General features: G+C 36.3%; 1 protein-coding gene across 12 annotated transcripts in view; it reads left to right on the top strand.

Annotated features, from left to right (window-relative positions):
* RBM45 (RNA binding motif protein 45) overlaps positions 1-13,341 on the top strand; it is a 474,379-nt gene extending 461,038 nt beyond the window's left edge. For 5 of the 12 annotated variants that reach the window (XM_037740025.1, XM_017532658.2, XM_017532663.2 and 2 more), the window contains 2 exons: positions 1,451-1,651; positions 4,370-5,148. In XM_037740025.1, coding sequence (XP_037595953.1) covers positions 1,451-1,643 — 193 coding nt within the window. In that variant the 3' untranslated portion in view covers positions 1,644-1,651; positions 4,370-5,148. Of the gene's footprint in view, positions 1-1,450; positions 1,652-4,369; positions 5,149-9,918 lie in introns of those variants that run through there. The other 7 variants (XM_017532662.2, XM_017532664.2, XR_001826511.2 and 4 more) reach the window with 6 other exon arrangements.
* Positions 13,342-15,066: the final 1,725 nt, after the last annotated feature.

Consider the following 15,066-nt stretch of genomic DNA (forward strand, 5'->3'; position numbering starts at 1 on the left):
TTTGTTGGTGCATTGTTGTATCCTTAAGGGTTATATAGTCACATTGTGTAAATGATACTTGATTGTAGGGAAAAATATATAAATGCTTTTTATTTAAAAAAAAAAAAAAAAAGGAAGATCTGGCTTGCTCACACCTGTAATCCCAACACTTTGGGAGGCTGAGGCGGGCAGACACCTGAGGTTTGGAGTTCGAGACCAGCCTGACCAACATGGTGAAATCCCATCTCTACTGAAAATACAAAATTAGCCAGGCTTAGTGGTACATGCCTGTAATCCCAGCTTACTCGGGAGGCTGAGGCAGGAGAATGGCTTAAACCTGGGTGGCAGAGGTTATGGTGAGCTGAGATCATACCATTGTGCTCCAGCCTAGGCAACAAGAGCAAAATTCTGTAAAAAAAAAAAAAAAAAAAGGAGGGGGAAGTTTCTTATTTTTGTGTTTTTAACATAACTTCTTTCTTCACTTTTTCTTTTAGGTCTTTTTCCCATTTGCCTTACAAGAATGTTAGTGAATTAGATAGATAGGAAGCTTGTTAAAGAGCTGCACGAAATATCAGGGACATATTGTGGTTGTATATTGAGGCTCAAAAGGAAAAAAATCAGGGACATGATTCAAGTCTTTTTGACCTTTATTTAACTGATGTATTTAGTTTTTTTCTTGAACTTCCTCTTTGTGCAAGGCAGGAACTGTGTATGCTAAGTACAAGAGACATTATGTAAGCAAAATGTTAAATGGACAAGACATTATAGTTCTTGTCCTCTTAGCGCTGATCTCATGTAGGAAACAGATAAGTAACTAGAAAATTACAACCCAGTGTGATTGGTGCTGTGATAAGGAATGTGTGAAATACATTGGAGGAGCAGTTACCTTAGAAACTCTGAGAAGCCTTGAAAGAATGAAGGTGTATGTGGAGACCTGAAGGATAAAAATAATTTTGCTACAGGTGAAAGCTGGTAGTATGCATGGTTATTTCTGCCATAGAGAATGGCAAAGAAGAGCTTTTAGATAGGGAATTTGAGAGTGTTAGGGAAGATGAAACTAAAAAGTCCAAGGACTATGTCAGAAAGGTTCTTGAGCTTTATTAAGGAATTTGTTGTCACCCTGGAGGCAGTGGAGAGCTGCTGAAGGGATTTTTAGGGAGTAAATGATCATATTTAGATTTTAGAAAGATCACTCAGAAGACAGAGTAGAAAATGGATTGAAGAGGGACAAGCCCAGGGGTTAAGGAAACTAGTGAAAAAGAAATTAGGTTAAGGAAAAGATGATGGTCTGAATGAGAAGAGAGACCTGAAAGAGAATGAATAGAATTGACTGAGATGTTTAAGATTGACAAGAGTTGGATGTCAGATCTGAGGAGAAGGGTGAGAAAGGAGTCAAGCATGGACTCCAAATTTTAGACCTGAGCAGCTGTATTTATCAATTTTGGTTGCTTATTTTTTCACTTTGTTTCAGCCGCTTTGGTAACCTGATCGAAGTTTACCTTGTGTCAGGAAAAAATGTGGGCTACGCCAAGTATGCTGATAGAATAAGTGCAAATGATGCCATTGCCACTCTACATGGAAAGATTCTGAATGGGGTGAGACTTAAAGTTATGCTGGCAGATTCACCAAGAGAAGAATCTAACAAACGGCAAAGAACTTACTGATTCTTGAGGTAAGCCTTTTTTAATCTGAATTTTAAAACGTATTGAGTAAATAGTGTAGCAAGAGGAATATGCATAAGTACTTTAATTATGAACTTTTCTTTTTAGTGGTTTAGAAGTTGTTAGTTAAAAGAGCTTTGCAGCTATTTAAACTTTAAAAATTGTTGACATTTACTAGAAGAATGTTTTTGCCCTATCAAATAAAATTAGATTTCAATTTAGAAAGATAGATCATTGTTTTTTGTTTGTGAAATCTTAGATTTTAAGAATTTGACTTTTTTACTATATGTGCTTACATAAACTTTTTAATTACCCAGTGCTAGAATATAGATTGCTTCAAAAAAAATTAAAATACTTCTAAAGATCTTTCACTTGAAGAATTTCTGTCTTGAGTTATGAATTGAGGTAATTTATAACAGTCTTTTATAAAGATAATGTTTTGACTTCTCTCTAATGAAATGTCTAAAAGGCAATAAATAATATATCATTTTTGGACCTTCTGAACCTAACTGTTGGTGTTTTCTGGACTTATATTTGTGAGTTTGTACATTAAAACAATACATTCAGAAAATATTCTTGTGTGCATATATGTGTTTTTTAAGAAAACCTGACAATTTACCAAGACCTCTTTATCTATTGTAAATTACGATATGTACAGCCATATGAATTTCATTTCCTATTTTATTTATTAGTTTTCAAAAATCAAACTATAATTTCTTTTACTGTGACAGTTACTTTATATCTGTGTGGTTTGGGGAAACATTCTTTAAAGTTTGGCTTTTTTTATTCTGTAAAATAATTCTAAATTTCAGGGGAGGCTGTTTTCCTGTTCCCACAAACCAGCTTTCCAAGTCTACTGTAGGTCAAATGTAGTAGATGGCAAGCACTTTGAATTTAGTTGAAGTTATTGGCTTGAAACCTTTATTTTTTTCACTTAAGATTTTCTTTCTGACCAATTATGTGAGCTGGCACATATGAAAATGAATCCTACCAGGCCTCACTTCTAATGATCCTTCCTTCCCTAGAACAGGTCACATGATTAGTCCCTCCTTCATTGAAGGCATTTGAGGCTGGGCGCGGTGGCTCACGCCTATAATCCCAGCCCTTTGGGAGGCCGAGGTGGGTGGATCACAAGGTCAAGAGATCGAGACCATCCTGGTCAACAAGGTGAAACCCCGGCTCTACTAAAAATACAAAAATTAGCTGGGCATGGTGGCGCGCACCTATAGTCCCAGCTACTCGGGAGGCTGAGGCAGGAGAATTGCTTGAACCCAGGAGGTGGAGGTTGCGGTGAGTCAAGATAGTGTGCAACACTCAAGCCTTGGTGATGGAACAAAATTCTGTCTCAAAAAAAAAAAAAAAAAGAAGGCATTTGACAAGAGAAGGTGTCCATTGGGCACATTACATACATTACGTATAATTCTAATTTTTAAATGTTTTTAAATGTTATATTAAGTGACAAAAAACTGTCATTGTACTGTACATTGTTAGCAGTTTAACCCTGGAAATATTAAATTCCCAGTGAAAAAGAATTAGTAAGCATTTTTTCCTGTTGATGAATAAAATGTTAAGAATGAATTCTATTTGGACAAGCTATTCTATAGCATGCAAAAAAATGTGTTTATTCCAGTCTGCGAATATTTCAATAATAGGAAATAAAAAGTTCTTGTTTTTACTCTATAAAACTTTGTCCTTAAAAAGGACAATAATATAGACTTCTCAGTATAGAATAGTATATAAATTACTCTTATGGTTGAACCTTTTCTAATGATTATTTACATGTTAAAGAGAATATTGGGCTTAAAAGCCATTTAACTGTGACTGGGCTGGTGTCTATGCCTTTTTAAAAAACAAAACAACAACAACAAAAAAAAAACGCATAATCTCTCTCTGTCACCCAGGCTGGAATGCAATGGCCTGATCTGGGCTTACTGCTACTTCCACCTCCTGGGCTTAAGCACTCCTCCCACCTCAGCATCCCAAGTAGCTGGGACTACAGGCATGTGCCACCATGCCCGGCTAATTATTAATATTTTTTATTTTTGGTAGAGTCAGGGTTTTGTCATGTTGCCCAGGCTGGTCTTGAACTCCTGAGCTCAAGCCATCTGCCTTTCTCAGCCTCCCAAAGTGCTGGGATTACATGCGTGAACCACTGCACCTGACCCTCTTTGCCTTTTTGAGGCCCAGTTTGCTCTTCGGGCTATTGAGAGACGAGTCAACAAAATTCCTAGTAAAATGAAAAAAGGCTTTTCAAGTCTAAGCTAAAACTCTTACATTTGTAGCTTCAGTGAAACCTTTGAGATGTCCTTTTATCTAAAATAATGACATCCAAATGATCAGAAACTAAAAGTATAATGACATAAAACTACCTCATGGCCAGCTGGTACTGTGAGAACTAAGCTTTATAAAACCACATTTTTCCCTCAAACTCATCCAATTTCCTACCTTAGAGGAACTGCATATTCAGCATGGCTGTTCATAAAAATTTTAATCTATCGTTTTTCCCTTTTTTGAACTGTTACACATATTCAGGGCAGAGATAAAGTAGGGTCAGGTTAACTGAAATAGTTATTTGGTTAGGATACAATTAGCTACATGGTTTTGAATTTCTTCTAATTGCAGCATGGCTTTTTAAAAATTTTTTGCTGCGGATCTTCTATTTACAATGGACTCCATTATGAGATTCTTCTTTGTTGGTGTATTAAATAAATATGTTATCTTATTTTAAGGTTCGATAAAATACTGTGGAAGACTTTCCCAAATTTTATATGGTTGTGACAAGTTTTTTTGGGTAGGTGCACTTTTTTATTTGTTTCATTAATTTTTAAGAGGCTACAAACACAACTCATGAAGGCTAGTTTATTTTGTCTCTGAGGTATGGGCCTGGTATTAAGTGAGTCATGACTAGGAAATAGAAGCAACTGATCTAAGGATATAACTTTGAAAGTAGTTGAGTTCTGTTTCGAGATGGGTCTGATAACCACAATGTAATTGTCTATTTGAGGAAACCAGAAATTTTAGTATTTCAGAGCATCGGATTTTTTATTAATTCACAACATTTTCCCTCTAGAAATTCAGTACCTGCATCACCCTTCTGAGTAAGTTTGGTTTTATTTGGGGGTGGCTCTGATTAAGCAGATGACATTGGATATATTGAAATAAAGGAACAATTCCTAAAATTTTAGGAATACTACAACAGCTGTTTCCTTTCAGGTGATGATTTTCATACTTGTGTTGTGTTCTTTCTACAGAACAAAGACTAAATAATGACATAATCCTCAGCTGACTGACTGAAAATGTGACTGGACGCATTCCCTGTGGACAGTTGACAGCTTTTTTTTTCATATACCTGATAGTCTGTGTACAGCATTGTTTTGTCTGGGAAGCAGGGATTGCTGACATGTATTTTTGAATCCATACATTAATGCTAAAATGAATATAGTAGTTGTTCCTTAGAGCAATATGTTGTTACGTGTAGCAGAAATAAAGTTTTCTTTGCTTAACTAAATCATGACTTATTTATGTGAAAGACAAGAATAGAAAAATTTAACAGGCAGTCTTTAGAACTTGACTAAATGACATATTTTATTTATTTTGAGATGCACATCTTTCACATTTTAACACCTCTGGAAGTGGAAGCATCTCGATATGAATTGTATGGCTTAGTGTAATTGATAGCCTTTTTTTCTTCCTTAATAAAACATGAAAAGGTACTTTTTTCAATCAATTGCTTCTTAGAGTCAACAAAATGTGGTAACTGCTACTCAATCTATACATCCAGGTTAACTGTTTACACTTAATCTAAGAACAAAAGACAAATCATTAGAAATATTTTATACTGTATTTTTTTTTTTAGTTATACCAAAATGCGTTGGTAATTTTGTAAAGCTCTTTTAAGATTATTAAGCAACAGTGTTACAAAAAATTAAAACTCGTTGATAATAAATTTAAATAAATCTCAGTGGCTTTGGGAGATGGGCATTTTTATCTTTATAGAAATAATGGCCACTCCAAAAATATGACATGTAAGGAATTTTCAAAACAGACTACAATAAGAGGTATAGTAATTTTGAAATTAAAGATTAAAAATTAGGGCCAAGGGTGGTGGCTCACCACACCTATAATCCTGTCACTTTAGGAGGCCGAGGCAGGAGGATTGCTTGAGCCCTAGAGTTCAAGAAGAGATCGACCTAGGCAGCACAGGGGTCCCGCTCTCTAAAAAAATACAAAATTAACCAGGCATGGTGGCATGTGACTGTAGTCTCAGCTACTCAGAAGGCTGAGGTGGCAGGATTGCTTGAGCCTAGAAGACTGAGGCTACAGTGAGCCACAATAGTGGCTCCAGCCTGCTCGACACTTTGTCGTCCTGCTCCAGCCTGGACGACAAAGTGAGACCCTGTCCTAAAAATAAAAACTAAACTAAAGATTAAAAATTAGGAATCTATTCTGCTTGTATTTTAAAACTGTAACCAAAAAATGTTATTAGGTTTGTGGTTGAATTATATATATCAAAAAGATGTATCTAAATCAAGCACTTGGCACATTTTATAAAAAGGTATTGTAAATGCTAAACATTTGTTCAAACATAATTATCTCCTCATTATACCTCTCACCTCCAGACTCAAACTAATAACGATGAAAGATTAAATTCAGCAATCTTGGCCTGACACAGTGGCTCACACCTGTAATCATACCACTTTGGGAGGCCAAGGCAGGTGGATCATGAAGTCAGGAGATTGAGACCATCCTGGCCACCATGATGAAACCCCATCTCTACTTAAAATACAGAAATTAGCTGGGTGTGAGGGTTTGTGCCTATAATCCCAGCTACTTACTGAGGTGGGAGAATCACTTGAACCCAGGAGGTGGAGGCTGCAGTAAGCCCGGATTGCACCACTGCACTCCAGCCTGGGCAACAGCGAGACTCTTGTCTCAAAAAAATAAATAAATAAAATAAAAATAAATTCAGCAGTCTTAATAGAGTATCTTATATGTGGACATCTCCATTGGAAAACTAAAATCCTTTCTTTTAAAAGTCAGTGATTGGCTGGGTGCTGTGGCTCACATGTGTAATCCCAGCACTTTGGGAAGCCTAGGTGGGCAGATCATGAGGTCAGGAGTTCAAGACCAACCTGGCCAACATAGTGAAACCCTTCTCTACTAAAAATACAAAAATTAGCAGGGCGTGGTGGCACATCCCTGTAATCCCAGCTACTTGGGAGGCAGGAGAATTGCTTGAAGTCGGGAAGTGGAGGTTGCAGTGAGCTGAGATTGCACCATTGCAATTCAGCCTGGGTGACAGTCTTGTCTTAAAAAAAAGTCAGTGATTTTAGCAAATTTAGATAAAAAAATGTCATCTTATCTTCACAGGCAAAACTGCTGACAAGAATTGGACCAGCTATCTTTCAGTGAGCCAGAGGATGTATTTTAAAAACAAAGCAAAGCCGGGTACAGTGGCAAGTGCCTGTAGTCCCAGCTACTCAGGAGACTGAGGCAATAGGAGTACCTGAGCCCAGGAGTTCAAGGCTGCAGTGTGCTGTTATTGTACCTGTGAATAGTCACAGTCTTCTGTTTCTTTGTTTTTGATTTTTTTTTTTAAAAAAAGAGCAATGAAAAACCTAAGTGAGGGGAATTGTAGATTAATTGCCAAAAAATAGGTATAATTATACCCAAACTCATTTACTGTACATATGGTTCAGTTTTCACAGATTGGGATTAACTTGTTCCTTACAAGTCATTGGGCTCTGCCATGTAAGTAATACTTGAATTACCTCAAAAATGTTTCTGCCAGGTGGTTAAACAGTGTAAAAGTAACAGTTATAGGAAGGAGCTCTCTACCTCCTACCTGAGTCCATTGCATCTTTGGTTAATCTTCACAATTGAGGCAAAATCTGATTTCCTACAATTTTCCCCTATTAAAGCCCATTTCACTGGGCTTTCTAGGAGAAATTGAATCTCACACATGTTAGCTATCATATACCTGGCCAGCCCTCCACATTCTCTGTTCAGATTAAATGATCCTGGTTTCTCCCTTCTACAAGTCAGGCAGCCAGTCCCAGCAGCTGTGGTAAGAGTAAGTTACCTTATCTAGGTGTATTTCTTTGAATCCTAATATAAATTCTGAAGAGATCATGTGATACCTCTCTACCTACAAAACACTTTGCGTTTTCAGTACAACCTGTTTTGTTTTCTTTCCCAGTTGCATGTCTCAGTAAACAATGCTTACTTCAGCGTCTGCGTGCATTTCATCTTAATCCTCTCAGTTATTTAGCTTTGGTCCTGTCTTCCTGTCTTTTGCAGTTGATCCCTAAAGCTGTATTTTAAAAGCTAGAATTTCAGATTTTTCTTAGAATGAGGAAACTCTAGAACCTAAAAATAGCATTTAGTAATCTAGTTGTTTATTTCTCACCTTAATGTTTACTTTTCAGGAGCACTTTGAGTATGAGAGCATAATATATAAATATTTAGATGCTCAGTGAATGTTAGTTATTAAAACTGCTAACAGTGTTTTATTAGTACATATTTATTTTTTAAAAATTTTAAATAATAATCAGTACAGCTCAATAAACCTCTCAAGTATGTAGTTAAAATAAGAAGTAACATTTAAAATAAGCCTGATCAAAGCCTTCTTGTAAATTCATCAAGTGAGGTCTTGTATGGTAGGTTACAGGTACTGAAAGCAACTGTCAAATTTGCTGCTTCTAAATCAACATGTTCCAAACTATGTTCCTTGGAATACTAGAAAGAATTTTTCATGGTTAAATACATTTAGAAAATGTTCAGTATTTTTAGTTCCACAGATTTCATCTACTATAGATAAAAAGGTGGGGGAAAATACCCAGGAAATCATTGGTCTAAAATTTTAGCTTTCTCTGAATTTTGTTCTCTCTCAATTCGGATCCTATTCAGTATGAATGAAGCCTTAGAGAGCACAAATAAGGGACTTTACCACTAGGTGGTGGTAAACACTGGTGATAAAGTACAGCATTTCAATGTTCATTTAAGGCCCTGAGATGGAAATGAAATGATGGTGTTTGAAATGCCTAAAACTGCTTTTTTTGAGGAATTTTACTCATATTGCACAAGCTAGAGTGCAACGGTACGGTCTCTGCTCGCCGCAAACCCCTCCTCCCAGGTTTGAGCAATTCTCCTGCCTAAGCCTCCTGAGTAGCTAGGATTACAGGCATGCATCACCACACCAGATAATTTTATCTTTTTAGTAGAGACAGGGTTTCTCCATGTTGGTCAGGCTGGTCTGGATCTCCTGACCTCTGGTGATCCACCCACCTTGGCCTCCCAAATTTCTGGGATTACAGGCATGAGGCACTGCGCACAGCCAAAACTATGGTTCTTAAACTTTGGTGTCCACAGGAATCACCCTGTGTGTTTGTTTAAAATATAGGTATACTGATTCTGTAGGTTTGGAGTGAGTTTTTGAACAAGCTTTGGTTATGATGGGGTGGTCAGTGGCATTCACTTTGGAATATACTGGCCTAAAGGAGGTTTCATATGTTGGACCTTAGGTTGAACTGTTGTAAAAGTAAGGCATCGAGAAGTTGTTTCTTAGTCTTTTTACCTTGGGCATTTTTTAGAATTATGCATCTGGTTTTTCCTCAGTTTAATATCAGTAAATATGAATTGCATTAAGAAATTGAAAAACACAGTCTCATAAATAACAAGTAATAGGCCAGCATTTTTATTGATGTTTGTAAGGCATGGTAATTGTTTATGCCATTCAAAGCTTTTATCTAATGTTTTTTATTTACATTTATTTTTAAGTGAGTTGTGTAAAAAAATTACCAAAGATTGGGGCTCTGAAGAAGTACATATGATCACGTTATTTGTTTTAAATGTCAAAGGAGTATGAAGGAGATGTAATTATCATTTTCTAAAAAACTGAAATAGAATAATCAAAAGGGTACAGAAATACCTCTATATGTATGTGAGTGTTCTTACAGTCCTAAGGTGAATCTTCTTGTAAAATGATTGCTTTTTTGATTTATAGGTACATTTTAACTTTCAGTGACTTTAATAAATACTAAAACTAAAAATCAGTGAGGGCAAAAACAAGTGAAATCTATTGCCTTTTCACCTAGAGGTAAAGCCACACACAGGCTTTGTTCCATATGTGGATGGTAAGCGCTATTAAAAATCAGGGCAATTATTTTTGCATATGATTTCAGTAAAGAAAAAACCAAAAAGGTCATCCTTATTAGATAAGAAGTTCCATTTTAATACCTGAATTCTAATAAATGGATTGCATTGTTTCTTTTTCTAGAAACAGTAGCTCAAGAGCACATGGATCCTGGGAACTGAAGGTATGGTATTGGTAGGAGATCAGACAGCAGTATTCAGTTAAAATAGCAAGGTATAGTTCATTCATTAATGGCCATGCTTTGACATTATTTAAGATAGAAAAGTTTTGTCCTTAGTAGAAAATGTAGCTCCTACTATACTTTGAGAAAGTTACCAGGCCCTGTGAAAATTTATTTGAGTGGTTATCGGAGAAAAAGGGAGGTCTGTGACTGTCATATATGAATTGAAGGCAGTATGTAGATGTCAAGGTCCATGTGAGCTAGCTAACCTAAGCTGTACCACTGTGGTACTCTTAGAAACTGCGTGTCTGACCAAAATGCTGCAGTAGTGGCAGAAGGAAGGCATTAGGAGACCATTTTTAAACAGTTGTTTGTATGTGAGGTACAAAACTCAAGAACCATGTAAAAGGCAAGTACTGGTACTGTTTTCTCCAGAAATTGGGGGAAATACTGAGCACAGAAGAATAACCAAAGTGCTTCTCAACAATAACTTCAGTGAAACTATGTTTTCTGAATTCTTCAAATTCTTTTCTGATTTTGTAAGTATATGATATTAAAACTCCCTGCTTTTTTTGCTCATATATTAATATTTTCTAGCATTAGCAAGACATAGGTAGCAGCATTCATTAGCTCAGAGTTTTTAAGGGTTTTGTTTGCTTGCTTATTGTTTCTTTGTTGTTTTTTTAATGCTAGAAAAAAATTAAAGTCATCTACTTTAAAATTATGTTCTAATTTACTAGAAGATGTGATATATAAAAGTATAAAATTTCATTTTTTTTCCTCTCTTTGTCAACAAAGCCTATCTGGGTCAGGTGTGATAGCTCACACCTGTAATCCCAGCACTTTGGGAGGTTGAGGTGGGCGGATCACTTGAGGTCAAGAGTTCAAGACCAGCCTATCCAACATGGTAAATCCCTGTCTCTACTGAAAAAAAATACAAAAAAACTAGCCAGTGTGGTGGCAGTCACCTGTAATCCCAGCTACTAAGGAGGGCTAAGGCAGGAGAATCACTTGGAGTAATCCCAGCCACTAAGGAAGCTGAGGCAGAGGTTACAGTGAGCCAAGATTTCACCACTGCACCGCAGCCTGGGTGACAAAGCAAGATTCCATCTCAAAAATAAAAGTAAAATAAAACAAAGCCTATCCATTGTGTTGGGTTTTGGCCCTAGGAGATAATTTTTACATTCTTACATCATTTCTCCACTGGCACAAAAGACTTCTTCCCTCTTCTATATTAGTACATTCATAACTTAATGTAAGTGCGAGCATGATCATTTGAAGAAGGTAGAGAAGAAGATTATAATCTGTTGCTTGGAGGACTGACTTTAGAAACAATCTACAATAGTTGCTGAGAGCACTGGACAGGGTGAGCTGCTTTGGCAATGTCAAGACTGAACCAACAGTGGCAAAAAAAGAGTATACTAGCAAAGATAACACCTACTTTTGGTTTATCATCACCAATTTCTACCAGTATTTATCTACCAGTAGGTACCGTCTTGGCTTATTTCTTTCACCAGCAATTTCTAACAGGACTTATCTCCTAATAATTTTAGCCTAAATCTGGGAATCATAGGCAACAAGGAGTCTATTCCAGGTACTGTAATGTCATCCCTACAGTTTTATTTACTATGTTAACTCAAAGAAGGTATTTCACACACAAAGAAAATGGAAGTAGATCTCCCTTACATCATCCTTAAAGATTAGCAGCGTGCCTGGAATACCCAACTTCTACCAATTAGCTTTTAGCTATTTGTAACAGGAATTTATCATGTCTTCTAGATCTTGTTGATATTATTAGCCTTCAGTTCCCAGAAGGTGAGTTTCATATATGGTACCCACATTGCCTTCTTGGGTCTGTTTTCTCATCTAGAAAATAAGAAAGATAATAATTAGTAGTATAAATGCAAGCCACTGCAAACCTCCTCTCCCGGTGCTCTATAAAAATATCCTTGAAAACATTAAATAGGAAGAAAATTCATGTCAATCATAGAAACTTGGGTAAGAATAGTGGAAACTAGAATTTCTACTAAATCAAAATTTAGTAGAATACCAGTAAGGGGTAGGTTTTTTTAAAATGGCTGACTCCAATTCAACATCAGAACATCTTGTTAATAAAACAAGATGACACCTTAGTCTCCCATCTTCTAACACTCCTTATTAACTTACATATGCGAAAGCTATACTATTGATTTGAGACAGCTATTGAGAGTCTTGTCATAATAGGCTTCTTTCTGCATTCCTTCACTAGTGGCCCTGAAGCTGCACTATGTTGGAGGTTTCCTTGATTTAAGAGAACCACACCTGGCATTCACCTCTGTAGGGGAGTCATAAAAGATCCTGCCTCTGACTAGAAGAGTATGAATGGCAAAGGTGACATAACCAGCACAAAAAGACCTATTAGCTTCTGCACATCAGCTGATCTAAATCAGCTGATACTTACAGATGGGGAGCAGGGGATATAGAATGTTCTTTTCAGCTTCTTTGACTTGAGAACTTTTATCTTATTGCAAGGAAGTCCCTTACCCTCTTCTACCCTAGATCTGACAGACCTCCTGGGATTTCCTGGGGGAATGAAATGAGCCTAACACCTCTGACCACCTGCTGGGTATTATGTCAGCACTTACTGGGTAGACTGGGAAAGAGCTGAAAGCAATATTCTGAGTCTGACAGTTCTCTGCAATTGGCCTAGATAACCTCATTGAGAAATAAGTAACTAAATGGGCAAAAGATTTGAACAAGCACTTCACAAAAGACCAAAAGAGATGGCAGGGTTTTTGTTTGGTGGGGGAGGGTTCTTTTGTTTTGTTTTTGGGTTTTGTTTTGTGTTTTGGGCAGAGGACAGGGATTGGATGGATTCCTTTTGTAAAGAAATATTAAAATATTCTCTTTAATTTGACAATTAAGTTTAAGAATCTTTTAAAACTCAGAGTGTTCAACCATATTAGTCATTAATGAGCTGCACGTTAAAACTACAATAAGATACCCTAACAGTGGTATGAACAGCAAGAATTAAAATGTTGACAATACCAAGTACTGGTGACTGTGAAGCAGTAAGAACTGCTGGTGCAAATGTAAGTTGGCTCAACCACTTGGGAAAATGTTTGACAGTATCTACTAAAGTTGAACATATGTACCCCCTCAACTCAGCAATTCTACTTCAAGCATATATCTAACCAAGATGTGTACGTATATGTACCAAAAGATACATAGAAAAACGTTCTTAGTATTATTCACAGTAGCCTCAAAGTCCATGAACAACCCCAATGTCCATGAACAGAATGCATATAACACTCTATAGCAAGGAAATGAGCTAACTCTTGCTACACTTAACGATTTGAAGGAACCTCACTAAGATAATGTTTAACAAAAGCAACCAGCCAACAAAAGATGTGCCGTTATATTCCCATTTACAGAGTTCAGAAACAAGCAAAACATACCTTTGAGCAGATGGAATGCAGAAGGTCACAAAGGGAGTTATGCTGTGCTGGTGATCTTGTCTTTCTTGACCAGGATGGGGATAACTGATGGTCTTTTGAGCTGTATTCTATGGAGTATGTGTTTTTTATTTATCTTTTACTTCAATTAAAGTTTTTCTTTCTTAGTGAATAAAGCAAAAATCAGCATGAGGCTGGTGAAACAGACAGTTCTGCAGAAGGAGAGAAGAGCAATGTCCTGAAGCATTTAGAAAGAAGGCCTTTGTTCTTCCAGTACTTATAGAACAATAAATATTAGAAAAGATCTGCTTTTGCTCCCCCTATGATGCAGTAGAGTATTATGATGGCAAGACAGCAAGAAAGTAAGAGTGAGAAAAGAAAAGGGGAAGCTAAATATTTGTGTCAGAAATAATAAATAGTCATGGCACTAAAGAAAATTGAATCCACGATGAATAGTGAATACTGAACTACGTTTCAGATTCCTATGGGTTCTCATGAGCCCACAAAGGGAAGATGGAAGGGGGTTCCCCCACTTCTTGTTCATTATCCAGATCATAAATATCTTCATTGATATTATATATGGTGCTTTAAAAACTTTCCTTTAAAGGATTCTGCAGTGTAAATAGGATGAGCAAAAAGCACCAGAGCAAAAGATAAAAAGCATCCTCCAACGAATATAGCAAGAGAAAAGGTGCAGGTTGAAAAGACCGATTACAGAGACTTATCATTTGACTAATAGATGTTCCCGATAAACAATAACCCGCTTTAATAGAAGAAACATTGTTGACCTAAAACTTTTAAAAAGCACAAGACTGAAGATCCTCTTCTACACATTTTAAATGCCATCTGGAATGGAGCAATGTCTGCTGTTTTGTAGCCCAGGATTTTTCTACTCAATCAAATTGTAAAGGTAACAGTCATTCTGGGATATACAATGTACTGCTCATTTGCCCTTTCTGGAAAAAAATTAATCACCACACTCCCAAAGTGAATCAAAATTAAGAATAAAAGAATAAGGAAAGAAAGGCTAGTCGGTGAATATTGAAATCATCACTGAAACTACTAGAATAATAAACATAATTGCAAATTTCATTAAAAAAAAAAAAGTTTACTATATGCTTTATCCCAAAATTTTTCAGTGGGGCTTATAACCCTTGGTTAAGTTAATGAAGGCCAGGAAGGAATGGCAGTTTCTTTTTTTCAGGGGGCAGAGGCAGGTAAGGGATAAAAATCCTTCTCTTTTGTAAAGAAATATTAAATTTTTTTACTTTGATAAATGTAAGATTAAGAATCTTTTCAAATCTATTAATGTGGTTAATAAAATTAATAATAGAATGTCTTCTTCAAATCCTTGAACAATACAAAAGTGAGATTGTATGTATGACAAATGTCAAAAAAAGCACATAAGACCAAAACTGTTTGAACTGTTTAAATTCTAAAAACAAAATGAAATTATTTCCTTCATCCAAAAGACTTTCCTTTAAATCCAATTCTGTCACACACACTTAACCCAAAAACTATCTCAGAGTACAATTTAAGGAGAAGTTATAAGGCTAAATAGCAGGAGCATAGTCACTGATAAAATTACAATTACTAGTGAAGACAACAGACCCTGACACTTAAACGCAGACTTATATAGGATTAAAATGTGAAAGTACAAAGGCCTTCACAATACTG

The sequence above is a fragment of the Cebus imitator genome, unplaced genomic scaffold, assembly GCF_001604975.1.
Source record: "Cebus imitator isolate Cc_AM_T3 unplaced genomic scaffold, Cebus_imitator-1.0 Scaffold78, whole genome shotgun sequence".
NCBI lineage: Eukaryota > Metazoa > Chordata > Mammalia > Primates > Cebidae > Cebus > Cebus imitator.